Genomic DNA, 27,500 nt, shown 5'->3' on the forward strand with positions numbered 1-27,500 from the left:
GGGTGTGCATGAGATGAACAGGTGTTAGTGCTATGTTGACAAGATAGCACTGTACAGCCCCGATTCATAATAGATATTTTGTTCTATCTATTTAGTGGTTTATATTTTGGGAATCTATCTTATAACGTCGTTTATCTTTAGTGAAATTCCGATGTAGCGTTCGGGATGCATTGTCAGCTGTACTTCGGTTGTGATGAAACGTCGATGGCGATAAACTGCTTCCAAAACGCGAGTGATGTTGTTCACACGTATGATTGAGTGATGCTTGTTCAAAGGCAGACTCGGATGGGAAGGTTCATCCTCCCTTTATGCAAGCGGGATGTTGCATACGAGCATTCAAATGTGCTGGTGTTTGATCGCTCAATCTTGTGTGTCTCTTTCTCTTTTTTTTTTTCTTTTCTACTTTTTTTTCTTTCATTTTCTCTTCTCTTTTCCCTCTTTTCCTTTCTCTCTCTCTCTCTCTCTCTCTCTCTCTCTCTCTCTCTCTCTCTCTCTCTCTCTCTCTCTCTCTCTCTCTCTCCTCTCTCTCTCTCTCTCTCTCTCTCTCTCTCTCTGTGCGTGCGTGTGTGTGTGTGTGTGAGAGAGAGAGAGAGAGAGAGAGAGAGAGAGAGAGAGAGAGAGAGAGAGAGAGAGCGAGAGAGCGAGAGGAAGAGGAGTTAAAGAGCCATAATGCATAGGATTGAGGGCTGAATCAAGTCCTTAAGTGAGCCCGGGCGTGGGAGGAGCGATGGTCCCCTGTTTCAGGGCTGCGACGGCCCTGGTGCCCCCGCGCTGAGGTCATGTCAGGTCCGCTTTTCTCTCCTGGCGAAGGAGAAGGAGGTGGTTATCTGCTGGTCTTTCTGTCTATCCGTTTTGAAGTCACGAATCTGCGCGGATGTTTAGGCAGATGTGCAACACTCGCTCGTGCATGGGCGCGCGGACACACGCGCACACACACACACACACACACACACACACACACACACACACACACACACACACACACACACACACACACACACACACACACACACACACACACACACACAGAAGATCCGCAGGAAGAATGCATTCAGACCTCCCCTGTATCTCCTCTCAGCAAAAGAGAGAGAGAGAGAGAAGAGAGAGAGAGAGAGAGAGAAAGGCATAGAAAGAGAGAGAGAGAGAGAGAGAAAGGCATAGAGAGAGAGAGAGAGAGAGAGAGAGAGAGGGAGAGGGAGAGAGAGAGAGAATGATACAGACCCTAGCTTCCCATTGAGTAAAATGTGAATGCAGTGTTCTCACGCTGCTCTCAAGTGGCTTTAGACAATTACCTCATCCTGACCTCGTGACACAGTAGGGGAGGGGTAAGGGGGAGGAGGGGCGGTGTAGTGACCCCTCCCCAGCCCCTACCCCCTGGACCCTGGCATAATAAACACCCTGAGGGAGTTGTCGGCACTGGCAGGGCCTTTGTTCTCGCTGCTGTGAAATGGATGTTCACGTTTTTTTCCAAGTGTTTCTTTTTTTCTGCCTATCGTGTCCTGTAGTGACGCGGTTGTGGTCTCGCCTTTGCTGTAAGGGTAAGGAGCTGAATATTCGAGTATATATATATTATATATATATATATATATATATATATATATATATATATATATTATATATATATATATATATATATATATATATATATATATATATAATGTCGCGGAGTTACTTCGGGAATGGATAATTACAAGACATTTATTCAACAGCCTATGAAATGCTGTAATTATAGACTTCTTAGTAAAGTACATGCATGCGTGTAAATGTAATAATAGTTTGTACTGTATGTGCTGCATCCCATATTAACTACGGTAGTGTCCTGAGAACCTTTCTGCAACATGTTTACATATATGCCTGCACCTATGACAGAGAGCAAGTGCATTTCAGCATATGAAATATTATCTCTGTATATGCATAGGTAACTGTTTTCATTTCATACATACTAATCGTGTGTAATAACAGTACGTTTTTGACAAGTTCTGCATTTTATGTCTTTCATGTTTAGTTTTTTTAAATCATTGTTAAAAATCAGTAATTTATGTAGACCATTAAAGATACCTTGCAGTTTCTTAAAAGTAAGAAGTCATTAAATATATATATACAAGTTTTCTATGTGAACAATAAAAAAAAAAAAAAAATTTCATCCCATATCTCATATTTCTGGACGATCGAATAGTACTTAGGAGAAATCAACAAGTAGATACAAGGAGTACAGTACAAATTGCCAGCTGTCCTCCGAAGCTGTTTGCGCCGCGTCTGAATCCTCTTTCGTTGGACTTTCCAGGGTGGAGCCGGTCCAGCTGACTTTCATGGTGGTGGGAGCTGGCATGGGAGGACTCGGACTCATGATCCTATTCGTAGGATGCCTTTCGACGGGCGACACGAGGAACAAGGTCTACAGGACATGGCGAGGGCGCGTGGGAGGAAGGATCTCCTGTGCCATTGTGAGTGGTTTGGTCGAGTCGTTTTATTTATCTCTCTGTCTGTCTATTGTGTTTGTTTTATTTTTATTCCTGGTTGGTCAGTGGAGAGGGACCTTTGAAGGGCTTTCCTCCTTACTTGGAATTATGAACTGTGTTGAAGTATTTGTTTTGGTTACATGTTCCATTCCACATTTGTTATCAGATGAAAATTACATTTATATACTTTGATTTTCTTTCCAGTTCATGGGCATCACGTACCTGTTGTCTTTGGCCTGGTTGCTGATGTTCGCTGCTATCATCATTGTTACCCTGTTCTATACTCTTGCGTGGTTGCAGTGTCAGTATATCCCTCAGAATGACTGTATCGACTACAATCAGTTTAGTAAGTAATATTGTGGTCTGTTTTAAGCACCGATGTTGGTGGTAAGGATTAGGAACATTCATTACATTTTCTAGGTTTATTTTAATGGTAATTTGTGATTGAATTAATGGTATTGTGAATACTTATGAATATTCAAGAAATGGAAATTTTTCTACCAAGTAAATGCCAGAAATGTATTGTTTTTAAAGCGTTCTAACAAGTCCCTTTATCCTCCAGGTTTTCTGTTTCCTGAGGGAACACCAGAGGAGGACAAGAGGGTGTGTGATGGCGAGAAGAAGCTGTTCTGCAAAGACTACGTCAACAACGCAGAAATCATGTTCATTCTTGCGTCTGTTTCGTCCTTTTTGGTGATTTTGTCATTGGTGAGATTCGTGGCTGGTTTTCTTCGTTTTTTGCGGCATGTCTTGTTCTTGTTCTTGTGACGAGGTATTTAAGAAGCAGTGTAGATTTTGATTTTAGATCTATTTCATACACCATGAGATTATTCCTTTGTTTTCCTCTTCAGGTTTAATATTATTGTTTTTTTCCCTCAAGTTTTTAAAGTATGAAAATAATGCTGTGTGCCATCACTCCCTAGCTTCTCTAGTTGCTGGTGTTAGTGTTCATGTTTTTACAAATGCTATTCCTTGTGAAGGATTATTACAGTTGAAAAGAGTAGTAACGTAAAACATATTGACAGTACTATTTCTGCCTCCAGAGTTTTAACTTTTATACCCATCACGTATTGAACTTCTCTCTTTTCTTCTAGGTACATTATCTAATGTGCTTGGCAGCAAATTATGCTCACATAAAGGACCAAGAGAAGTTCATGGACCTGCAGGAGATCCAGTTCCTGCAGGAGTCAGAGATGTCCACACTCCCCAAAGACCGCTTCTAGGATACAGCCCAAGGGATCTTTTGGCGCAACAACCAACGTAGTCGCTACTTCGAGTCGGTTGCCTGAGCTCAGGATGCATGTCTTTTTGAAAACCTGGAGGATTTGTAAACAGTGAGGAAAATGGAACAACCACATAAGAAGATTGGAAGATTTAAGACGACTTCCCTGCAAGATTTAGGACATTCTGATCTCTTGCTGTCTGTTCATGTTTTTTTTTTTTTTTTTTTATAATCTCCCCTGATTCCATTGGAAAGGAACAGTAAACCAGGAAGGCTTTGTATTCTGAGACCTTCATGAGAAATTTTGAAAGGCCTTGCACTGAAATCCCCAGCTTTAAAAAGACTGTAGTCTTAGCAGGATGATTGTTGGTAAGCCTCATTTGGGAAGGATCTGTATGGAAGACCCATTTGATTATAATAATGTTTTTTTTTCACTAAATGTACATGATTGACCGATTCACCATTGCCGAGTGCGCAGATTTTCCCAAACTGGGGCTTGTTTCCCTTCAACCCAGAGGCAATTCAGAAATGGCAAGCTGCATCATAATAATACATGTAACGATGGCGTACAGCGGGACCAGTCTCCATGAAGACAACTTTGTTGATAGTTTTGCTGCTCAATATCCCTACTGTCAATGCAATTTGCAGTGCGTTTCTCCATGCCTCTGGTTTGAAGCCGATTGGGTTAGGGGGTGAAGAGGTAGTTGCTTTTTGTGTGTGCTTCTCGCTCGAAGTTCTGCGTTTCATTCCATTAGTTTGGAAGATATTTTTGTAACATGCTTTGTTTCCCCCTCCCCTCTTGTATGTGACTGTGCTATCGTTGCAGCCTCAATTAATGGGATGGAAGGTATTGCTTGCGAGATGTCAATGCTACATGCTGTTCTTTTTTTTTTGTGGTTTCTTCTGTAGAAAGTAGGTCTTTTTTTTATTCTTTTTGTTTTATAAATATAACGACTCATTCTATTTGCAAATACAGATATGTTGCAGCGTTTTCCCTGTGTATGCATTGTATGCTCTTTTGTTTAGATAAGTCGGAAGTATAGGTTACTGTTTGTGTGCATATGTGATTGATATATGATTAGAAATTACTGATCAAATCACAACTTGTTCAGCAATTTTTATCAGTCACTCCTTAGTTTTGAAATGCAATGTCTTTAACACTACTAACTGTATTTCAACAAATAATCATCTGCTGCTGGTTTTTTCCCCTCCACTTACAAATTACATCACGTCCTTTGTCCATGCTTCTTTTTCTCTATTAGTTGACTAATAACTACTAACATCAAAAACGCCCAGTTATTTTAGCGGAGTGGCCTCCCTGCCCTTGAGTCTCCTGTGTGTGTGCTTCAGAGGATCCCTTGGGTAAATTTTACATGTGGATCCCACCAAGCCAATTCCCCTGTGACGGCCTTCTGAGATCCATTCGGAAAATTTACATTTGCCATTAAACTAAGGACTGACAATCTTCAGTAAATACTTATGAAATAAAAGTCGTTTATTTTCGTTTTTGATTTTTGTTCTTTTGAAAGTTGTGACAATCAACCTGTGTTTATATTTTCACTGTTCAAATGCATACATGTGCTGTATGAAAATAAAGTATAAAGAGAGTTAGACTCACTGATGTAGAGATCACGAAGTCTCGGCTTCAGTGACATCCAGTATTTGATGTAATAGAATATAACCTCCTGTGTAGTGTGCTACAAGTAGTTATTTTTCCCTGTATTCCTAGCCTTAGCCTAAAACAGCTGAACTATTCACTTTCAGGCTGTTATTAACAAGAAGCAACATATCATCTTTTCTGTTTTAACAAGTAGAATGCATACTTGAAACATATCACATATCCCCGCGAGAGTGAAAAACAATTATTTAACATAGCAATTTTTTTTTTGTCCTTTCCTTTTTAAAGTATTCTTACTTCATACACACACATAGCCAAGAGAACGAAATTACGCCTCATGGCTCTCGGAACTAAACTTTGCTACAGCTGTCCTGTTACCTTTTTTTTCGGTGATGTATAGTTGTATTTAACTCTCCCAGGACTGTTATGAATTTGGCCTCTAGTAATGTTAAACTTCTCTGATATTTAGTATGGAAGGAGTACACCTTTACTAACACATTTACATTGGTGTAGTTAGCTTTGTGCACTTGAGTGAGTGGACTATTGTGCCTGTTGGATATGCTCTTTTCTTTTAAGGGAAGAAAAAAAAAAAAAAAGGTAAAAAAAAAAAAAAAAAAGAAAAAAATATATATACATAAGCAAGAACATTCATTAGTTATTTGTTCTGTTAAATACAAATGCATATTGAAGATCTTGTTCTTACCTGTTTTTTATATGATACTGATCTGACTTGACTAGAAAGTTAGCAAATGTTGTAGTTTTGTGCATGCCCTTAACTACTAAAGACTATATTTCTTTAGTTCTTCGTGTAAGGATTGCACCACCAAATGGTCGAAAGTACATGACCATTAATATGTGTGTATATTTTGTATGAGGACTATGCTATCTAAATATGTTCTATTGTATAAAAAAAATAAAATTTTATATATAAAAGACCTTTATTTCTGTACACAACAAAAATACAGATTTTACAGAATGTTGAAACTAACAAAAAAAGTTGTAGACAGAGAACATAAAACTGATTATATCTCAGAAACAATCAAATATAAACAAATACCAGTACTAACTTACTGATACATTCTCATAACTTCTATCAAGTTGATAATATTTGTCTTTTGATAAAGTTTGGCCAATAGCACTCTTAATTATGGTCATCTGTTAATATAATACATCTATTGAACTACAAATGAAAATCCACACATGAATGAAACAAGACTGAGAATTCAAGCGAAGATAACATGTAAAATAATATTTACTCCAAAATGACACTTTCGCGCAGAGACAACACTCGATCCGAGGATCTCTTAGTATGAATATCCCTAGTAGGACCGGATAGACGAACTATGAGTGATGAATATGTGTCCAGCAATGAGTGTGGTGCACAGGGTGGGTATCGCAAAGGCAGAGAGGAGGGTGAATCCTGATGGCCTAGCCCCCAGGAGGATGGTGAGCAGCTGGGGCAAGAGTGGCCTGTATACACAACCCACAATCAGTGCAGCCACAATGGGTCGAAGTGCTGAGGCCAGGCTGGTACGCCACCACAGCCACACAAGCAGAGCCATGTTGAGGTGGTGGACCTGGAAAGGGGTGTGTTGTTCAGTTAGATTAGACGAGTATATTGTAGGAATGGCTCCCTATGCAAGTAAAACAGTATCTAACAACATAATCTATTAGTGACATGAAAAGGGTAAACAAGACGTAACAGACTCCTTGGTGAATAATTTCATGGCCATCTGTAATCTCATTCATAATAAATAAAGTTGAAGAGGGAAAGAAAAGAATAAAAAGTTTAAATTTCCCTTTCCAACAATATAACAATTGTTTATAGTAACGTAAAATAATAGTAGAGATGTTAGTTTCAATAATCTTTCAAGGACAATTTGCTATTAAGATGTTAAGGGTTGCTAGATTCAAGATATAAAGCTATATGTAAAATTTTATAATTTTACTGGAACAAACATCTCTATTACAAATAAAGAGAAACATTGAAAAAGAAGAAGAAAAAGAAAGAAAACCTAAACAAGTTCAGAGGGGGAGAAAAGGTCACCAAAACTCTACTCCGCTCTTACCAAACTGATATTGGCATCCAAACTGATTTGAATGTACTTCCAGTCAAACTCCAGGCCCCTTGCGCCCACCCAGAGAGGAAGGGCACGCGTCAGGAACAGGTCAGCTGCTGCCCACCCCAGGCCGGCAATGAGCACTTTGATGTGTCCTGAAGCCACCACACGACCCATCACAATGCTCAGGCCCATAACATCTCCAAAGTCTACTGTTGTCTTTACCACTTCCTGCAATTTGTGAGGTGGATTAATTAAATGCCAAGAGGAAAAAATTCATTAATATACAGTGAATTCTTTGGACGAGATCTTTACTAACATGGTGGTAGCATTAGTATGAACATAGAAATACTTGAAAACAATTCAAAATATAACAAATTACATGATAAACACTACACATTATTTCAAGTAAACACAGCTATATTCCAATGCCCATCAAGCACACAAGAAGTCAGACTTAAGAAAGTACTTCTCATAGCTATTCCTTTCTTTCAAATCTATTCTCTTCCCTTAAAAAACTATTTTCATTGGTAAACTTGAAACAAGAATAGTATGGACATAAATAGGCACAAAGGTAATGCCCTTAATGAACACATAAGCACTACTAGCTCTGCCGTCTGCAGAAAGTGAAGTTTGCCTACACTCACTCATCAAAGATACAGCCACTCACTAACCTCCCATGCCTCCAACACCAGCAAAACAACAATAAACCTCCACTTTATATATTTTGGCAATATGGAGCTCATAGACCATGGTGGTTTATCACTAACTAAGGAAGCAGTCCTCGCTCTTTCTACCTAAATATATGCGGTGGAGGTTTGGTGGCCCTTACTGGAGCACAGAAGGCATAGAAACCAGAGGAACTGCAAGACTTATCATCTCCGACAGATGTGGTCCTTCACACAAAAATTAAAATTCCTATCATATAGCATATTAACCCCCCAAAAAAGACTCTGCCATCTGGTCTAGGAAGCAGATCAACATACTATGACAAATGAAAATTGCATTGGTATTAGGACCACATGAAGTAATGCCATCACGTCTGTCCTCCAGCAAAGGCTAAGAAACCTTCCCCACATATACTGGTGAAAATGATCTCCCTTTCCAGAACATAAAGAGATGCTTGCTCGCCTTTCCCTGATTGCCAAGGCCACAGCATGTTAGATTAAGCCATGAGTGGCTGTGGACTATGGGCACTTTTACTTAACATATAATTTTTTCTGCAGCTAAGTGTTTTTATTACTGGCCATTACTTCAGTTTTTCTCCATCTTTGCAAAGCATTGTGCCTTAAAATCAAATCAAGAACTTAATAAATAAAAATAAATAAGTAAATAAATAAATAACAATACTATCTCCCTTCCAATCTCATCGACCAAGCTCACTGTACTAAAATACAAAAGCACAAGAAATCACACATCTCTATATCATACAGCAAAAATACATGAAAGTTAGAAAACGGATTTCAAGAATCTCACCGTTATAAAACTGGCACTTTCAGGAGGACCATCAGATGTTGGGAAGAATGTTGCAAGCAGCAGCATTTTGCAAAGCTGTGTCAGCATGTACATTCCTCCTACTTGTACACATTTCCAGAATGCACCATACTCTGGCCTGCAAAAGTTAGAGAATATAAATCTGACTTGCACTGTAGGAAATAAAAATCTGAACTGAAAAACAAAAAGTGAGAGAGAGAGAGAGAGAGAGAGAGAGAGAGAGAGAGGAGAGAGAGGAGAGAGAGGGAGAGAGAGAGGGAGAGAGAGGAGAAGAGGGGAGAGAGGGGGAGAGAGGGGGAGAGAGGGGGAGAGAGGGGAGAGAGGGGGAGAGGGGAGAGAGGGGGAGAGAGAGGGAGAGAGAAAGAGAGAGAAAGAGAGAAAGAGAGAGAAAAAGAAAAAGAGAAAGAGAAAAAGTGTGTGTGTGTGTGTGTGTGTGTGTGTGTGTGTGTGTGTGTGTGTGTGTGTGTGTGTGTGTGTGTGTGTGTGTGTGTGTGTGCGTGTGCGTGTGCGTGTGCGTGTGCGTGTGCGTGTGCGTGTGCGCGTGTCTGTCTAGGCAAAACACAAAAAGATTTCATGGAAATAAGAAAAAAGACGGGCAGAAAAAAACAACAATGAAAAAGATTCCCAATAACCTTGGCCCTATTAGTATTGCAATTATGTTAAGAAAACCTCCAAATTGATAAATGGTCCAAATATCTGGCAGGACTCTATGCTGCCAGAATTTATGAGGTGAATATTTAGCAAACCAGGGGGGAGGGGGGTGGGGGGCAGTAGCATCCCCCCAGATGGAGACTTAGGAAGTAAAGCCCCAGTATAGTTTCAGCTTCACACAACAGTATGGCACAAGGTAAACTTTGTTTCTAATAGACAGAACGACAGAAAATGAGACACACTGAATCTATGTTATTTCCTTTGCTATACATTTACAGGAAAATATCAGATATGAAAAAAATAGTTTGCAACAATTGCTGTGTGGAGAGTACGTCCACGGTGTTCGGGTAGGGGTCTGGGAGCAAAGCCTCCAGGTTAGGAAGGTTTTGGGGAAATTTACCCAAGGAATAATAATTGCCAGGTTGGATGGCTATCTGAAACAAAAAATTACCAAAGCCCTTTAAAGTGTGAATGTGCATCACTAAGGAGAACTTTTCAGGACTCTATTCAATGAGGATTTTGCAAACTAGGTTAGAGGTAAAATGGACATCAGCCCCTATGAAAGAGGGTTTAGGGGCACACCCCCTGATAAGTGTAAATGTTCACCACAGTAGTGTAATTATTGATTGATTTTTCTCATTCTGGTATTTCTTAGGGATACCTTTGCATTCCCAATCACAACGATAGTGGTGTTGTTGGACAGCTTGGGAGGGTATAAAAAGGTACCAAGGAAACTGATAAAAATTTGGTATAGTTTTAGCTTCCCACAGCCATGTAATACAAGGTAAACACTGCCTGGACAGAATGATAGAACAACTGAAAATAAGAAACTTTTCATTGATGGTATTACCTTTGCAAGTTGATAATAAGAAAGTTGTGTGATACATAATACTATGGAATACATTTACAGGAAGATGTGATAGCACTATGATAATCAAACCTTCACTAACTAATAAATGAAATAATCTGCATAGGCAAAAAATAAATAAAAGCCCACAACAGAGAAATACAGTGAGCACCTTGGTTAGGATGGATCTTGGTTTATAGAGCAATGTTTGTGGATTTCACAGGAATGATTAACAGGAACTTCATCTCGGAGTTTGTAAACATTACTAATATTTTCATTTATATTATTTGTGATGGAAAACAACAAGAGATTCACACAACTTACTGTGTGGACAATTGAAAGAAGAAATAATAACTGCAAGATTGGATGGCTGCGTGACACAAAAAATTATTAAAAATTCAAGTGTATGCAAGAATGCCCTGAACATAAAAAAGTACAATGATAATCTGAAAAACAATTGGTTAACGTTACCGAGAGCGACACAGAAAGATAGAGGGAAATGGACAATGCCATCTTATGGAGTATAAATACTGGTGCAGCTGTTGTGCAACTGGATTTAAGGGTTTTGCTTGATCGAAGTGACTATATTTTGGCAGCGTAATGCAATGTCTATTCACTTGTTTTACAGTAGTTCTGGTCATGCATGCACTGTGTGGAATTCTCACTCTACCCATGGCAGGGTAGAACATACAACCAACATGCGGGAGCGCCCAGTGCCAGGTCTGTCCGACGCTCTCTCCTGCCATGAAAACATAGAGAATTCTCTGTTTTTCCGAGGAGACTTTGGGGGGGGGGCAGACATCCCATTAAGATACCGTAAACATAGCCACAGCCTTGCATGATACCCCAATGTTTAGTATGTGCGAATAAACCATTGAGGAAATATATAGAAAATCAGGTTTGAGGACTTTGTCTCTGGGGGTGCATCTCTCTCGTTAACAAATACCAAAGGGCTGTATATCCTCTGTAATTATTGTTTCAATAAAGATGGAAAATTTTCATATGAGTTCGAGTGCCGGTCAAGTAGTCATCCAACCTCATTTTCTCTTCACTAACTTTCCTCTTAACACCAGGGCTCTCTATTTCCACCAAATTCATTTCCTTTCCATCATAACATCCCCACAAAATAAGTAAAAACTAACATAACAAACCCGGAAAAATATTATTAACAAAAAATCACCAAACCCACTGAAACACCGCCAGAGAAATACCCCCCTAAAACCCATTTATTCGGCTTCCCCTTAATAAATAAAGCAACAGGGATCAAGACTCACATCCCAGAGTATTTGTAGGTGAGGAAATAAGGTCCATAGGCCAAGGCAACGCAATTTCCGAAGTGAAAGAAAGTCATGTTGACAGCCGGCGAGAGGAAGACGTGACGTTTGTCTCTGACTCCGTAATACTTCTAAAAAAGTATTGGAATAATAATTTTATCTCTATTTTTACCAATCAATGTATTATTACTTTCTAATTTCTATTTAAATATCTTTATGATAATTTCCTATTTTTCAAAGATTTAATTTTTATCTTATTTTCATAAATATACGGCTTTTGAGTGACATCGGAAAAAAATTACTGGAACCCCAGAGGTAAACAATAACAACGTGAATTTCCATAAAATTTTTTAAAAAAAACTTTCAATAAACACAAATAACACAGAAATTAACCTTTTTTTTCCACGTCACTCCCAAACTATCAAGGAATTAACCGATTTTGTGTGACTTTTGATGATATTTCAGCCTCTATCTTCAGTAAATAGAAGACAATGTCGCTTTACAAATTTTATGAATGAAATCAATAGTGTAATAATTTCATTCAAGAAAATTTCAGTGTTATAAGAGTGCGTTGCAAGTGCTAGGTTTAAAAGATATGCAAAACTCTTTTATTCTGAGAGTGACACTGGTTGAATGGTTTAATGAATTCTGAGATCAGTTAAAAGATAAGTTAACTGATTGAAATTTATTAAGTTAATCTGTAAAATTGTGAGAAAAGTGATGCATGTGACAGTCTACATAGCTGAGATTTTATTATTATTGTTATTATTATTATTGTTTTCTCCAATTTTACACAATACGATTTTTAATTCCTCTCGTTCTCCACAATCCAAATTATGCCACGGACCTCCCCCCCCCCCTTCCCTATAATAGCGACAGTCTTGGCCCTGATTGTTGGAAAAATGACGGGTAATATAAGAATAATATACACAGAATCGGTCACTGTATTGTCTAATGCTGGGAGCCGTTCCCCCTGCGACCCTCGTCCTGCGGTAATCCCAACCCCCCAATCCCTGCCCAGGAAAGGGGGGGGGGGGTTCTGTGGCATAATTCTTACATACATGTGTACTAGAGCTTGAAAAGAATCCATCGATATTAAAATTTTCTTGATCGGTTATCTGAACGTATTGTGTTCGATTTTCTCTTTTAAGATTTTGTTATTTCATTGTTTGTTTGTATTTGTTATATGTGATAATTGTCCCATAGGCTTTGCCTTCTGCTTATCAGTCTATATATTTCCTTTCACGGCTTTTGTTATATGCAAGCATATATATATATATATATATATATATATATATATATATATATATATATATATATTATTATATATATATATATATATATATATATATATATATATATATATATATATATATATATATATATATATATATATATATATACACACATACATACATATGTATAAATATATATTGTGTGTGTGTGTGTGCGCACGCATGTGTGCATGCATGTATATCTCTATCTCTCTTTCTCTCTCTCTCTCTCTCTCTCTCTCTCTCTCTCTCTCTCTCTCTCTCTCTCTCTCTCTCTCTCTCTCTCTCTCTCTCTCTCTCTCTCTCTCTCTCTGACGCGAGGGTGAATAGAGGGGAGGTCTAGCTCTTTCCTCATGACGAGAACTTTGGCAGTCATTGGGCATCCAAGTATAATTCTCATGGCCTTGTTCTGTAAAACTTCAAGTGGTTTGAGGGCACTTGGTGGAAACATACTAAGAACTGGGCTTGCATAGTCTATCATGGACCTAACAAGGGAGATATACATCAACCTTAGGACTCTCAGGGAGGCACCTATATATCTGTTACTTATGTAGTGCAATGGTTTTAAACGCTCAAGGCAACGTTCCTTGATGTTTTGAACAATATCCTTGGTAAAGCGAGAACTGCGGGACATGAGGTGGGGAGCAGTCACCATAACACCAAGATATTTATAGGTGTCAGTTCTTGCAATAGTTTGTCCTCCTAACCTTGGAATGTAAGGTAGTTTACGAGATCTCGAAATATACTTAGTTTTGATTGGGTTGATTATGAGTCCGAGGGAAGCACACTTTTTGCTAAACCTCCGTAGAATGTAATCCCCCCTATCAAATACCTGAATAAGAATGTCATCAGCATATGATGTGATACTGCATAGGTTTCCTAACTCATCGTTAAGTTTGCAAAGAGAGTGCATAAGTATATTAAATAGTGTAGGGGACAATACTCCCCCTTGTGGAGTGCCTAGTTCTAATTCGCCATAAGCACTGTAGGTGCCTTGGTACCACACTTTTGCTCTTCTCAAAGATAGATAATCCTTAATCCATAGCAGAAGTTTGCCCTTAACTCCCAAGAGTGTTAGTTCATGGAGGATTGCTGTAGGGGAGGCTCTGTCGAATGCTCCCTTGAAATCTATGAAATAAGAAGCTCTCTCTCTCTCTATCTATCTCTCTCTCTATCTCTATCTCTATCTCTTTATATATATATATATATATATATATATATATATATATATATATATATATATTATATATATATATATATATATATATATATATATACATATATATATATATATATATAGATATATAATATATGTATATATATATATATATATATATATATATATATATATATATATATATATATATATATATATATATGTATGTATATGCATACACATTTATCATTCTTGGTATCTCTTCTTTTAGCCTTGTATATAAAGTTCTTCTCACCTTTCTCCATTTTTTTTCTTTTTTATTATAGCGAGATTACTCATGTTTCTAAAAGGGATGAGAAAGACAGCATTTTGATAAAACATTCATATTTACCAGAGAAGGAGAATAAGATTGGCTTTTTAAAGAACTCGTCATTGTAGAAAATGCCTCCTAAAAGCAAAAGGCAAAAAACACAACACTCGGCTTGCGGCAAAAATGAACAGACGAACAGCACCGTTGACACCAATAGCAGCGCTGACTGTGTAGCCCCAATACTAAGCAAATACTTCCCAGCTCCGAGCATCAGCCCACAAGACATTCCGGCAAAATTCCTCGAAATCGAAGCCAGACAAACTGACAGACTCCTGAGCCTCGACTACGGGGAAGGGATAAGCTACGTCTACAACCCTCTGGACTACGCAAGTGAAATCCATGCTGATTTTGTCTCGAAATTTTGCCAGGGAACGAAGAAGGTGTTGCTGATGGGCATGAACCCGGGCCCTTGGGGGATGGGGCAGGACTGGGGTTAGTGAAAGGAGGTCGTTTTAGGTTCCGTGGAGGGTATATTTATATGATTCTTGGCACTATTTTTTTCTCTCTTTCTTTTCTTTCTTTCTTTTTTTCTTTTCTTCTATCTTTTCTTTCTTTCTTTCTTTCTTTTTCTTTTTTCTTCTTCATTTTCTTTCTTTCTTTCTTGTAATTGTTCTTCTTGGAAAAAAAAAAAATTATTGTTCACTAATTTCTTTTTAAACAATGCTGTTTGTTATTTTAGGTGTAATTTCAATTTAGTTTTTTCCATTTTATTATATTTTCTTGTGGTTATTAGTGTTTTTAATTAATTGTTTATATCAATTTATTTTAGATCCATAGACCATAGACTTTGAAAGGTGTGTAGCTAATATTTCTTATTCCACTTATCTGAATTTTTGTTTTTTCTTCACTTGTGGAATCATAGCGAAGGACCTATAAATATAATTGCAGACCTGTTTTAAACCTTAAAAACTTGTGTGCGTGTGCGTGTGTGTGTTGTGTGTGTTGTACGCGTGCATGTGTGTATGTATTCGTACCGCATGTGCACTAGAGTACTGTTGGTATATATAGCATAGTCTTTACATGGACCTTATGCAGACTAATACAGTATAATTTTTCATGCATTCTCAGTTCCATTTGGCATGTAAAATATGCAAAGGAGTGGCTAGGAGTGACGGGGGTGTCAAAAGGCCTGAGAGAGAGCATCCCAAAAGGCCAATACAGGGATTGGAGTGTACGAAAAGTGAGGTGTGTGGTGTGTATATATTTTTTTTTCCTTTTCTTCAATATTTCTAAATGAAGCTGTTTCACAATTATATAACTGCAATATTTATATAGTTTGTTTTGCCTTAGAAAAATTAAAAGTAATCATTCATTCAATCTCAAGGTGAGTGGGGATCGTCTCTGGTCGCTGCTGAAGGAGCTGAGTGGCTCGCCAGATGTACTGTTCAAATTTCTTTTCCTCCACAACTACTGCCCACTATTCTTCTTGAAGGAGTCGGCTAAAAACGTCACTCCGCCTGAGCTCAAGGTTGGTTCACCTAGTTCAGTCTCCTCTCTACTCACTCAACACAGCCTCCTGATTTCTCACTTCTCTACTCCTTTCTGCTTTCTTCCCTATCCTCTGCTCCCCTTATCTCTCTTCTCTCTCTGGCCCTCCTCCCCATATTTCTCCCTATCCTCTCCCCACTTTTCTTTCTTCTCCATTCTCTCTGCCCCTCCCCATATTTCTCTTTTTCCATTCCCCCGTTTCTCTCTCCCTCTACCCTCCCCCATATCTAAATTTCCTTATTCTCTCTGTTCCTCTTCCTCTTGCTCCCTCTCCTTTCCTCTCTTTCGTAATTTAAATGAAGTTAATGTACATTTTTCCCTCTTAGCCTTGTTTACCCATCATGTAAGGATACTCTTTCCACCAGCAAGGAGCGAGCTGGTCTAGAGGAACCTGTGATGAGCCTTGGTAGACACAGTCAGACTCCTCCAAGTTGAGCATATAATTGGTGTGGGGAATTACGTAGTAGACAAAACACGCAAAGGCCTTCGCCAAAGCAGGCATTACAAACATTGAGGTAAGTATCATGCTGTAAACTTGAAGAGATAAAGGGAAATGGTTTATGTATAGTATACTATTTATATTTCTTCATATAGTTGAGATTGCTTTGATAAAATTGTAGGCAATAGAAGTGGACTTCAAAAAATAAAAGATAAATAGTGAATGTATTGTATCTAAGTCAAATTGGAAAGTTTTCATATTTGGATTGGATATAAATGAAATAATCCTGTTGTCTACCTTTCTAGGCATACATTTATTGACAAAATGGCATGATAGTATCTTTGCCAGTGCTGTCCATTTACCACACTACTCTGGTATAATATACTGAAATTCTAACATTGATGTTGCAGATTAGCTTGTTGATGCACCCAAGCCCAGTGAACCCAGCAGCTAATAAAGGTTGGAGGGAAATTGCTATCAAACAATTAACAGAAAGCAAGGTCATCGAGTATTTAAGCCAGAAGTTTAAATGTCATCTTCAAGATGATTATGCAGTTTACATATATAATAACGGTCAGTAATTTACATGCAGTTTGCACTCTTCTGTAATTTGCACTCAAAAATGGATGAAATTGCAAGCACAGACTTAAGTAACCAGTGGATGGAGGCAGCCCTGAACAAGCAAAGATGCTCTGAACTCAGGTGAAGTACCTGTTGGCTGCGTCTTTGTCTACAATGATTCAATCTTAGCCTCTGGTCGCAACACAGTCAATGAGACCACAACGCCACTAGACATGCCGAGATGAACTGTGTTGACCAAGTTTTGAAATTGGTGTCAAGATAAGAAATTAATCACAGACATGTTTTCCCAGAGATTAGTATTTATGTCACTGTAGAACCTTGTGTATGTGTGCTGATGCATTAGGGCAGCTTGACATTAAAGAGATCGTGTTTGGCTGCTCAAACGACAGATTTGGGGGGTGTGGCTCTGTTGTCAATGTCCCTAAAATGTATAATTATGCCTTTTAACATCAAAAAGGGGCATTAGGCTGATGAAGCCATTGGACTATGAAGGATTTCTACAAAGGTGAAATCCAAATGCTCCGTCTGACAAAAATAAAGCGAAAAACGAAAAGGCATTTTTTTTTCACTCGAATTTAAGAATTTCAAAAAAAATTTGTTTTATTTTATTTCCGGATCAGGAAAAAAAAATTTTTTTTTTTCATTTAAATTCATCTGTTTTTTTAAATTAAAACTTTTTTTTCTTTTTACCCCTCTTTTCTCTTAAAAAACCCAACCAAAGTTTACCCCCCCCAAAGGGGGGGAAAACCTCCCGGGGGGACCCCAAAAAAAATTTTCTACTCTCGTGCTCTTCTCAAGATAGATAATCCTTAATCCATAGCAGAAGTTGCCCTAACTCCCAAGAGTGTTAGTTCATGGAGGATTGCTGTAGGGGAGCTCTGTCGAATGCTCCCTTGAAATCTATGAAATAAGAAGCTCTCTCTCTCTCTATCTATCTCTCTCTCTATCTCTATCTCTATCTCTTTATATATATATATATATATATATATATATATATATATATATATATATAATATATATATATATATATATATATATATATATATATATATATATATATATATATATATATATATATATGTATGTATATGCATACACATTTATCATTCTTGGTATCTCTTCTTTTAGCCTTGTATATAAAGTTCTTCTCACCTTTCTCCATTTTTTCTTTTTTATTATAGCGAGATTACTCATGTTTCTAAAAGGGATGAGAAAGACAGCATTTTGATAAAACATTCATATTTACCAGAGAAGGAGAATAAGATTGGCTTTTTAAAGAACTCGTCATTGTAGAAAATGCCTCCTAAAAGCAAAAGGCAAAAAACACAACACTCGGCTTGCGGCAAAAATGAACAGACGAACAGCACCGTTGACACCAATAGCAGCGCTGACTGTGTAGCCCCAATACTAAGCAAATACTTCCCAGCTCCGAGCATCAGCCCACAAGACATTCCGGCAAAATTCCTCGAAATCGAAGCCAGACAAACTGACAGACTCCTGAGCCTCGACTACGGGGAAGGGATAAGCTACGTCTACAACCCTCTGGACTACGCAAGTGAAATCCATGCTGATTTTGTCTCGAAATTTTGCCAGGGAACGAAGAAGGTGTTGCTGATGGGCATGAACCCGGGCCCTTGGGGGATGGGGCAGACTGGGGTTAGTGAAAGAGGTCGTTTTAAGGTTCCGTGGAGGGTATATTTATATGATTCTTGGCACTATTTTTTTTCTCTCTTTCTTTCTTTCTTTCTTTTTTTCTTTTTTCTTCATTTTCTTTCTTTCTTTCTTTCTTTTTCTTTTTTCTTCTTCATTTTCTTTCTTTCTTTCTTGTAATTGTTCTTCTGAAAAAAAAAAAATTATTGTTCACTAATTTCTCTTTACAATGCTGTTTGTTATGTAGGTGTAATTTCAATTTAGTTTTTTCCATTTTATTATATTTTCTTGTGGTATTAGTGTTTTTAATTAATTGTTTATATCAATTTATTTTAGATCCATAGACCATAGACTTTGAAAGGTGTGTAGCTAATATTTCTATTCCACTTATCTGAATTTTAGTTATTTCTTCACTTGTGGAATTCATAGCGAAGGACCTATAAATATAATTGCAGACCTGTTTTAAACCTTAAAAACTTGTGTGCGTGTGCGTGTGTGTGTGTGTGTGTACGCGTGCATGTGTGTATGTATTCGTACCTGCATGTGCACTAGAGTACTGTTGGTATATAAGCATAGTCATTACATGGACCTTATGCAGACTAATACAGTATAATGTTTCATGCATTCTCAGGTTCCATTTGGCCATGTAAAATATGCAAAGGAGTGGCTAGGAGTGACGGGGGGTGTCAAAAGGCCTGAGAGAGAGCATCCCAAAAGGCCAATACAGGGATTGGAGTGTACGAAAAGTGAGGTGTGTGTGTGTATATATTTTTTTCCTTTTCTTCAATATTTCTAAATGAAGCTGTTCACAATTATATAACTGCAATATTTATATAGTTTGTTTGCCTTAAAAAAATTAAAAGTAATCATTCATTCAATCCCAAGGTGAGTGGGGATCGTCTCTGGTCGCTGCTGAAGGAGCTGAGTGGCTCGCCAGATGTACTGTTCAAATACGTTTTCCTCCACAACTACTGCCCACTATTCTTCTTGAAGGAGTCGGCTAAAAACGTCACTCCGCCTGAGCTCAAGGTTGGTTCACCTAGTTCAGTCTCCTCTCTACTCACTCAACACAGCCTCCTGATTTCTCACTTCTCTACTCTTTCTGCTTTCTCCCTATCCTCTGCTCCCCTTATCTCTCTTCTCTCTGGCCCCTCCTCCCCATATTTCTCCCTATCCTCTCCTCACCTTTATCTTTCTTCTCCATTCTCTCTGGCCCCTCCCCATATTTCTCTTCTCCATTCCCCCGTTTCTCTCTCCCTCTACCCTCCCCCATATCTCATTTCCTTATTCTCTCTGTTCCTCTTCTCCTCTTGCTCCTCTCCTTCTCCCTTCTTTCGTAATTAAGTGAAGTTAATGTACATGTGTTTCCCTCTTAGCCTTTGTTTACCCATCATAGTAAGGATACTCTTTCCACCAGGTCAAGGAGCGAGCTGGTCTAGAGGAAGCCTGTGATGAGGCCTTGGTAGACACAGTCAGACTCCTCCAAGTTGAGCATATAATTGGTGTGGGGAATTACGTTGTAGACAAAACACGCAAAGCCTTCGCCAAAGCAGGCATTACAAACATTGAGGTAAAGTATCATGCTGTAAACTTGAAGAGATACAAGGGAAATGCTTATGTATAGTATACTGTATTATATTTCTTCATTAGTTGAGATTGTAGATAAAATTGTAGGCAATAGAAGTGGACTTTCAAAAAATAAAAGATAAATAGTGAATGTATTGTATCTAAGTCAAATTGGAAAGTTTTCATATTTTGGATTGGATATAAATGAAATAATCCTGTTGTCTACCTTTCTAGGCACCTTTATTGACAAAATGGCATGATAGTACTCTTTGCCAGTGCTGTCATTTACCACACTACTCTGGTATTAATATACTGAAATTCCAACACTGATGTTGCAGATTAGCTTGTTGATGCACCCAAGCCCAGTGAACCCAGCAGCTAATAAAGGTTGGAGGGAAATTGCTATCAAACAATTAACAGAAAGCAAGGTCATCGAGTATTTTAAGCCAGAAGTTTAATTGTCATCTTCAGATGATTATGCAGTTTACATATATAATAACTGGTCAGTAATTTACATGCAGTTTGCACTCTTCTGTAATTTGCAATCAGAATGGATGAAATTGCAAGCACAGACTTAAGTAACCAGTGGATGGAGGCAGCCCTGAACCAAGCAAAAGATGCACTGAACTCAGGTGAAGTACCTGTTGGCTGCGTCTTTGTCTACAATGATTCAATCTTAGCCTCTGGTCGCAACACAGTCAATGAGACCCACAACGCCACTAGACATGCCGAGATGAACTGTGTTGACCAAGTTTTGAATTGGTGTCAAGATAAGAAAATTAATCACAGACATGTTTTCCCAGAGATTAGTATTTATGTCACTGTAGAACCTTGTGGTATGTGTGCTGATGCATTAGGGCAGCTTGACATTAAAGAGATCGTGTTTGGCTGCTCAAACGACAGATTTGGGGGCTGTGGCTCTGTTGTCAATGTCCCTAAAATGTATAATTATGCATTTAACATCAAAAAGGGCATTAGAGCTGATGAAGCCATTGGACTATTGAAGGATTTCTACAAAGGTGAAAATCCAAATGCTCCGTCTGACAAAGTAAAGCGAAAGAAAAGTCAGTAAAAGGCCATGTTTTGTAGATCACTCAGTGAATTGTATTAGAATTATACTTAGACAAAATAATTCATGTTATGATGTAATTCTGGTATGCAGAGATTCAAGTAACTATTATTAATTTCATTTGCATTATAAAATTCAGTCTAGTTTTTATATTAAAAGACAAGTAAAAAAAAAAAATGTATACTTTTTGACCACAACTGACAATGTCAGATACTTAAATTAACCCAATGCCGACGGGTGGCATGTACGCACATGCCATGGCATGGCGGGACCATCTGCCAGGGGCACCTACGCACATGCCATAGAGTATGTTTGGACATGCCATGATTTTTTTTTTAGTTACAATCACGGCAAAAAATTTTTTTTTTTTTTGCCAGTGAAGGTGTGATTAAGTCGGTTTTAACACTTTCTCCTTTTTACCATGCAATAAACAAAAATGCAACAAACCGACGATTTCAACTCCATGATGCCGCACACTGCTTATTTTATTCGGACTATAGACCGAATAATGATCAACTATGGAGTCTATATAACAACAAAAATACCCTTCAGTCTCGATTTATCAGGAAGTTTGGCAAGTAGAGACTGTAAAAAATAATGAAAACTGAAAATACAACATATCTTCGTAGTATTACGAAGAAACGGCATGGGATGCTGGTATTTGGCATGAGTGGTCACGCATGCTAGGGCGACGATATAAACCCCCGGCAGCGAGGCCCCGGCCTCTATGAATGCTACCCGTCAGTTATGGGTTAACAATGAGATGATAAGCTTCAAGTAGCATATTTGCAAAACAATTATACAGTCTCAGAAGTGAAAAGGCTTCATAAAATCTGGTTGATGTTTGCAAAAGAAATGTGCTGTGTGTGGTGTGAGTGGATTATTTCATATCAGTATTGACTAGGAAGTGTCTATTTTATGCTAAAGATTTAGCCCATCTTGATTCTCAGGTTATTGATTTGTAAGCAAGGAACAGAATTTTGTATCTTAATTTAATATTTGATAAAGCATTTTGTACCGAGACAATTAAATGTCATTACCATTTTGACCCAGCATCTGTCAAATTATAAAGTAAAAAACCTTAGTTTCAGTGTCATCTTAGCAAAGTTTGTAATTAACATATTAATACTCCACTTCTTGTTGTTAATATTTGACATATGTATTATAAATTCTATTACAATTTGTTGTGTGTGTGTGTCTCTCCCATAGAAATTTATTTTTTATTTTCTTAAATTTTTACACAAACAATAGTACAAGCATCAACTGCTCAGAAGGATAAGTATTCTTCAAAAAAATATAAATAAAAAAATGCAAGTCATATGTGTTTTATTTATATGGTAAATAAGTTCTGATATTTTTTTTATCTCATACATTTTACATATTACTGGTTCCCTTTCCTGCAAAACCGTAAAACCAGGAGGTTCTCTGGGCCTGTCCTCCGCCTCATTATACACTCACATGAAAAACCCCTAGAGTCCATTATACTCGCAATTTCTTCAGGATCATTTTCCTTCAGCACAAGCAAGTAGAAGAGTCCCTTTGGAGACAGTAGTACATCCACACTAGGCAAGATCCTGTCTAACACCTCTCTGCCTTTCACTCCACCTGCCCATGTGTACTCCAGGTCCCCCTGACCCACCTCCTCAGAAGGGGTAACGACATATGGCGGATTGAATAGCAGCACGTCGACAGTTCCCTTTACTCTGTCAATGACCTCGGAAACCAGGTCTGTACAAACAGTCTCTATACTTGACTCCATTTATTCTGCCCGTTTCCTGGGTGACAGTGCAAGCTCTTGGGTTGATGTCGGTGCCCATGTACTGGCACTGGGGCCCCAGGACACTTCCAAGTGCTGTTATTACAACACCTGACCCAGTTCCCACTTCTAGACACATGGAAGGTCCACGTTTCCGTATGAATCCTAGGTCTTTCTCCAGAGCATCAATTAGTAGGAAGCTATCCTCTGAAGGCTCATAAATATGATTTAGATCTTCTGATGTTATATGAGAAAAATCAGGGGTCTTTATCTTGTCTACTTGATCCATTGCTGTGATATCCACTTAATGATATTAAAAGACTCACTTGTGCTTTTTAAAACATTCACATAAAATCTTCACTTGCTACACAAGGCCCCTTGCTGCCTCCCAAAAAATTATTCTTGAGTTAAAGAATAATATCACAACAAACTATACTTCTCAAATGACTAGATAGTTAATATGTAATTAAGTATCATTAATAATAACGCATATATCTATATACACACAAATTCTCTGTCCATCCAATGTGACCTCAAACACACCTCAGTTTTAAACAAATGGAATGTATTACTCTTGCTACATTGGCACAATATCTAAGTCACAGGAGCACATTAAGTCCACAAATACAAGTTCCCAGGATGGACACCATATGAAAACTATGACAGAATCAGATCATTCATTATATAATCAAGTCTCTGGTATATCTTCAAGCAAGAACAATGTGCTTTCTATAAGTTTTGAAACATTTAAGAGCTAATAAAATTTTAAAGTTTTTCTTTTATGACGGAAAGTCAAGTCAGGGTGCGTGAAGTGAAGTTGATGGGACTGTTGATGGCGAACTGGTATCTAACAGAGCTTTTCTACGTGCTGTTTCTTTGCTGACCTGGTTGTGCAGTTTATTAAGTCGATCCTGAGAAAAGCAAAGAGTAACTCATTAAAATATAAATAAATTTTAAAAATCTATTAATATCAACATCAGTTTCAATTAAACATAACTATTCAATTATTTATTGTGCAATGGTCATTACATCTTAAAAATAATACTCCTTCAGTATTGCAAATTAAAAAAAAAAAAACAGTTTTTGTATTAAGTTTACTCAAAATCATACTTTCTAAGACTTGAAGCTTTGGTATAATGGCAAGGATGAATAATAACATGTAGATGTATAAGAAAAGCAGATGCGTTGGTAGAAACTAAGACGGACAAATCAGAAGAGAAGCACAGCAAGAAAGACATTAAAAAAAAAACTAAAAATATTTCCTCAATATACCACATTAGTTACATTATCATAATATGTACACCCACCTGTGTATTTTGTAGAATATTGTTAACTACAACCACTCTTCTCTTGGCATTCTGCAGCTTCTTTATGTAGGCATCAAGCTGGAGAGGACACTGTGTCTGTTCCTGGACTCTTGTTAATTCCACTGATAGACCCTCAAGCTGCTGGTGTAACTCACTCTGGCTCACTCTGTTGGTTATATTTAAATATCGTTAAAGGTTCCTGTAGTAGGAGTAATATATAAAAATACAATAATCATAATGATGATCATAATTGAAGTAAGTCCAATTTCTTGCTCTTCACATGCTTTCTAGGTATCTTAAACATATAAATTGTGAAGAAGTAGATGATGGTCAAGATCTTGCATTTGAAGACATGAAAATCTGACATGAATATAAAACTACAACTAGTAATAATAACTACCCAGAAAATATCCAGACAGAGAAAAAATTACCAACTAACATTAATAAAGACCATTGTCTTTATTAATGATCACACAAAATATCAACATAAGAGTAAAAAAAATGACAGCAAAAATGTACTCAAACCCTTTACCCGAAAATGCTTTTATTTTAAGTTTTGCTAATTTAATATTTCATCTGTAACATAAATATTGATATTTTCGAGTTAATCCCCATGAGCCAGACAAAGTGACCATCACTTCATAAAAAAATGGATTGAAGAGCGGGCAATGTAAACATGGTGTCATAGGAATATTTGGCTGTGGGCCGAGAGAGGAGAGAATTTCAGCTGAAGGCCAGGATGACAAGAATGACTTGGCGTGAGAGCACACAGCTCATGGAGGGTGATTAGACTCGGTGGGCATTTAGGAAGGGGCTTTTGCATTATTTACATTAGAGAACAAGGGTGAAATGTACTATATGTGAGCCATGACTAGAAGGGCACCAGCTATTTCTATGTTCTGGATCCTGGTGGTGCAAGCTGTATTACAGAAAACTGAATATTACGAAAGAGCTTTAAAAATAACAAAATATTACTTATTGTTATTGCATTATGGACAACCTAGAGAGCCGATGTGGAGAGTATGTATAGAAAACAGTCTATTATCATCTGGATAAAGTAAATCAAATGACAAATCTAGACACTGGAAAATGGCAAAAGAGTTTTAAAAATTTATGCATAGAAAGACGAAGTAGTATTACAAAAGGCATGGAGTCTTGTCACTGTACATGAGTGTTCATTTATGCCTGGCCTACAAGCCCACATCCATCAGAGTGACCACTCGAGTAAGCCTAATGCCCACACTTTGGGCCATGTGCAGGCAGTGAAGTATCTGGATCCAAAGGGATAACATGCAAAATTCACAAGACTGTCATGCAGTAATATAAACTGATCAATGCTTTTGTTATACAAGAAAGTTTATATTAACTTTTTTTTTTCTCTCTCTCTCTAATGGACTTTTCATGTAATTGGTCTGAGAACCACATGCCTTCAAATTATCTGCACAATTCCTTATCCATCACACTGCACATTCTGGTAATGTTCAAAATGCTCCACCACATATATTCTCGCTAGAAAGAGGTTGCAAACTTTTCTGCAATCTATCAACAAATCAGTTCTATTCTGCCAGAATTTATGTAGTAAAAAAATGCGCAACTCCACGCCACAGCATTTTTGCTAAAAAAAACAGAGCATTCACTTAGATATATAAATCTAACTTGAACTTATTCTTTCTAATATTCATTTCATTTCCAAAGTCTTTTCAAATTACGCTACACTAGAGTGTAAAATCCAGATTCATGACCCAGACAAAAACTGCAGATTCATGGCCCAGATGAATTATCTACCAACAAGTGCTTCATAATAACCACTCTAACAAGAGGATAATCTCTCACTCGATTTACTGTGCTAACCTTAACTCATTCTATTCAAGTCTTTATTTCACATTTCATTTGAAGTATACCATACTAAGTAGCATCAAAATATGACAAATACGAATATTTTGGTTAATTTTTCACAATATCTTCACATAACCTATCACAATGATTTTGGCATCAATGGATGCCTCTCATCCTCTAGTACTGATAGGTGTAGGAACCTGTCCAAATCCCCACATTCTTGGCCCTCATAGCAGGCTATGGAAGGTACCAGGGAAATTGTGGGGTAAACTAATGATAAATATAATAACTTAATGAAGATACCTCACCATACTGCTGAATGATGGGGGCTGTACTCCCATGGGGGCTGCCACCCCCGCAACACCTGCCCTGGAAAACAAAGAATCCTCCACATACATACAGCAGGGAGAGCTTCGGACAGACTCGGCAACAGGCACATCAGTTGTACACTCTACCCTGTGTGAATACATGGAGGATTCTTGTCTTCCAATATGGGGGTTGGGAAGCGGCAGCTCCCAGGAAGGGGGGGTCGCAGATTGGACAACATAGACAGATTCTTTGTATGTAATTCATATCTTACCCCACAATTTCCCTGGTACCTTTCATGTCGTCTTTTGCAATTGGGACCAAGATTATCGCTGATGGGGGTGGGGGAGTCGACCCCCAGTACAACATGTAATGCATAACTATCTTTAACAAAAGGCTGTGGCTACATTTACAGTATTGTAATGCTAAGTCTATTGATTATTTTTCTGGGAGTTCCAGTCCTGCATGTGCAATGTGGAATTTTCAAACTGCTGTAATCACAGTTCCGTATCAGTTACTATATTGTCTATATGGTCTGGCTATACTCCCTGCATACCCCCTTCTGGGGGGTTACTGCACCCCCAACCCCCACCTAGGAAAACAAAGAATTCTCCACGTAATCACAGCAGGAGAGAGTGTCTGACAGACTCAGCATCAGGTGCTCCCACACGTTAACTGTGCACTCTACCCTGCCATGGCTAGAGTGAGAATTCGACACTATGCATGTGCAAGTATAATACTAGACAATTGTCACCGCATTACGTTACTGTAAATATATTTATTTCATTATAAAATGTGATACAAAGGAACTAATAATTCCAACCAAGCCATTTTCCCGGGTTCCATGAAAACCTCCCTAACCTATCCTATCCTAACCCAGGCCTAAATTGGGGAATATTGCAGTGGATCCTCAACAAACCACACAAACAACAACAAAATAACAAACCATCTTCAGTCTTCCTTAGACAAAAAAATCCAATATATTTGATCACAAACAACCACAACACCTTCCGATCGTCTTAATGAAAGCACCAAAATACAACTCCGCCATAACCAACCTATAACCCCCAACATAA

At 37.9% G+C, this 27,500-nt stretch overlaps 7 protein-coding genes and 1 pseudogene across 10 annotated transcripts in view; 5 read left to right on the forward strand and 3 right to left on the reverse strand.

The window, feature by feature from the left end:
* LOC119579085 (neuronal membrane glycoprotein M6-a-like) overlaps window positions 1-5,930 on the forward strand; it is an 83,674-nt gene extending 77,744 nt beyond the window's left edge. For 2 of the 4 annotated variants that reach the window (XM_037926822.1, XM_037926820.1), the window contains exons 5-8: window positions 2,285-2,444; window positions 2,664-2,805; window positions 3,022-3,167; window positions 3,554-5,894. In XM_037926822.1, coding sequence (XP_037782750.1) covers window positions 2,285-2,444; window positions 2,664-2,805; window positions 3,022-3,167; window positions 3,554-3,682 — 577 coding nt within the window. In that variant the 3' untranslated portion in view covers window positions 3,683-5,894. Of the gene's footprint in view, window positions 1-2,284; window positions 2,445-2,663; window positions 2,806-3,021; window positions 3,168-3,553 lie in introns of all 4 variants that reach the window. The other 2 variants (XM_037926823.1, XM_037926821.1) reach the window with 2 other exon arrangements.
* LOC119579087 (transmembrane protein 147-like) lies at window positions 3,891-11,752 on the reverse strand. The gene is made up of 4 exons (XM_037926824.1): window positions 11,626-11,752; window positions 8,836-8,971; window positions 7,369-7,590; window positions 3,891-6,876 (listed from the first exon to the last, which is right to left on the reverse strand). Exons 1-4 carry the CDS (start codon window positions 11,700-11,702, stop codon window positions 6,619-6,621), a joined length of 693 nt encoding a protein of 230 aa, XP_037782752.1. The 5' UTR covers window positions 11,703-11,752; the 3' UTR covers window positions 3,891-6,618.
* A 2,624-nt stretch (window positions 11,753-14,376) lies between these two features.
* LOC119578638 (single-strand selective monofunctional uracil DNA glycosylase-like) lies at window positions 14,377-16,933 on the forward strand. Its single transcript, XM_037926198.1, has 6 exons — window positions 14,377-14,857; window positions 15,210-15,223; window positions 15,494-15,610; window positions 15,750-15,893; window positions 16,396-16,428; window positions 16,763-16,933. The coding sequence occupies exons 1-6, from the start codon at window positions 14,497-14,499 to the stop codon at window positions 16,931-16,933; spliced, it is 840 nt and encodes a 279-aa protein (XP_037782126.1). The 5' UTR covers window positions 14,377-14,496.
* A 41-nt stretch (window positions 16,934-16,974) lies between these two features.
* Window positions 16,975-17,747, forward strand: LOC119578639 (annotated as a pseudogene).
* A 348-nt stretch (window positions 17,748-18,095) lies between these two features.
* LOC119579088 (single-strand selective monofunctional uracil DNA glycosylase-like) lies at window positions 18,096-20,771 on the forward strand. Its single transcript, XM_037926826.1, has 5 exons — window positions 18,096-18,590; window positions 19,216-19,335; window positions 19,470-19,613; window positions 20,002-20,154; window positions 20,489-20,771. Exons 1-5 carry the CDS (start codon window positions 18,231-18,233, stop codon window positions 20,606-20,608), a joined length of 897 nt encoding a protein of 298 aa, XP_037782754.1. The 5' UTR covers window positions 18,096-18,230; the 3' UTR covers window positions 20,609-20,771.
* On the forward strand, window positions 20,689-21,567 carry LOC119578640 (tRNA-specific adenosine deaminase 2-like; the record flags this gene model as incomplete). The annotated part of the gene is made up of 1 exon (XM_037926200.1): window positions 20,689-21,567. A coding segment is annotated over one exon (534 nt), but the record flags the coding sequence as incomplete, so codon positions are not given.
* Window positions 21,568-22,528: 961 nt separating this feature from the next.
* LOC119579089 (methyltransferase N6AMT1-like) lies at window positions 22,529-23,301 on the reverse strand. The gene is given in 2 exon segments (XM_037926827.1): window positions 22,529-22,972; window positions 22,974-23,301. Coding segments are annotated over 2 exon segments (663 nt in total). The 5' UTR covers window positions 23,265-23,301; the 3' UTR covers window positions 22,529-22,600.
* The window catches only part of LOC119579090 (SNARE-associated protein Snapin-like), a 5,008-nt gene continuing 476 nt past the window's right edge, over window positions 22,969-27,500 (reverse strand). The window contains exons 2-3 of the mRNA XM_037926828.1: window positions 24,283-24,448; window positions 22,969-23,886 (exon numbers count right to left, since the gene is read on the reverse strand). Of these exons, the coding sequence (XP_037782756.1) occupies window positions 23,773-23,886; window positions 24,283-24,448 (280 nt within the window). The 3' untranslated portion in view covers window positions 22,969-23,772. The remainder of the gene's footprint in view (window positions 23,887-24,282; window positions 24,449-27,500) is intronic.

The sequence above is a fragment of the Penaeus monodon genome, chromosome 11, assembly GCF_015228065.2.
Source record: "Penaeus monodon isolate SGIC_2016 chromosome 11, NSTDA_Pmon_1, whole genome shotgun sequence".
Classification (NCBI taxonomy): domain Eukaryota; kingdom Metazoa; phylum Arthropoda; class Malacostraca; order Decapoda; family Penaeidae; genus Penaeus; species Penaeus monodon.

What these genes read in the sequence shown, in the direction of transcription:
- LOC119578638 (XM_037926198.1), top strand. Translation starts at nt 14,497, where the DNA reads ATGCCTCCTAAAAGCAAAAGGCAAAAAACACAACACTCGGCTTGCGGC. An exon ending in TGGAGTGTACGAAAAGTGAG is followed by an intron (nt 15,611 to 15,749) that starts GTGTGTGGTGTG and finishes TTCAATCTCAAG; the next exon opens with GTGAGTGGGGATCGTCTCTG. An exon ending in TCACTCCGCCTGAGCTCAAG is followed by an intron (nt 15,894 to 16,395) that starts GTTGGTTCACCT and finishes AAACACGCAAAG; the next exon opens with GCCTTCGCCAAAGCAGGCAT.
- LOC119579088 (XM_037926826.1), top strand. Translation starts at nt 18,231, where the DNA reads ATGCCTCCTAAAAGCAAAAGGCAAAAAACACAACACTCGGCTTGCGGC. An exon ending in TCACTCCGCCTGAGCTCAAG is followed by an intron (nt 19,614 to 20,001) that starts GTTGGTTCACCT and finishes TCTTTCCACCAG; the next exon opens with GTCAAGGAGCGAGCTGGTCT. An exon ending in CAGGCATTACAAACATTGAG is followed by an intron (nt 20,155 to 20,488) that starts GTAAAGTATCAT and finishes CTGATGTTGCAG; the next exon opens with ATTAGCTTGTTGATGCACCC.
- LOC119579087 (XM_037926824.1), bottom strand. Translation starts at nt 11,702, where the DNA reads ATGACTTTCTTTCACTTCGGAAATTGCGTTGCCTTGGCCTATGGACCT. An exon ending in ACCTACAAATACTCTGGGAT is followed by an intron (nt 8,972 to 11,625) that starts GTGAGTCTTGAT and finishes TAACTTTTGCAG; the next exon opens with GCCAGAGTATGGTGCATTCT. An exon ending in AAAGTGCCAGTTTTATAACG is followed by an intron (nt 7,591 to 8,835) that starts GTGAGATTCTTG and finishes CACAAATTGCAG; the next exon opens with GAAGTGGTAAAGACAACAGT.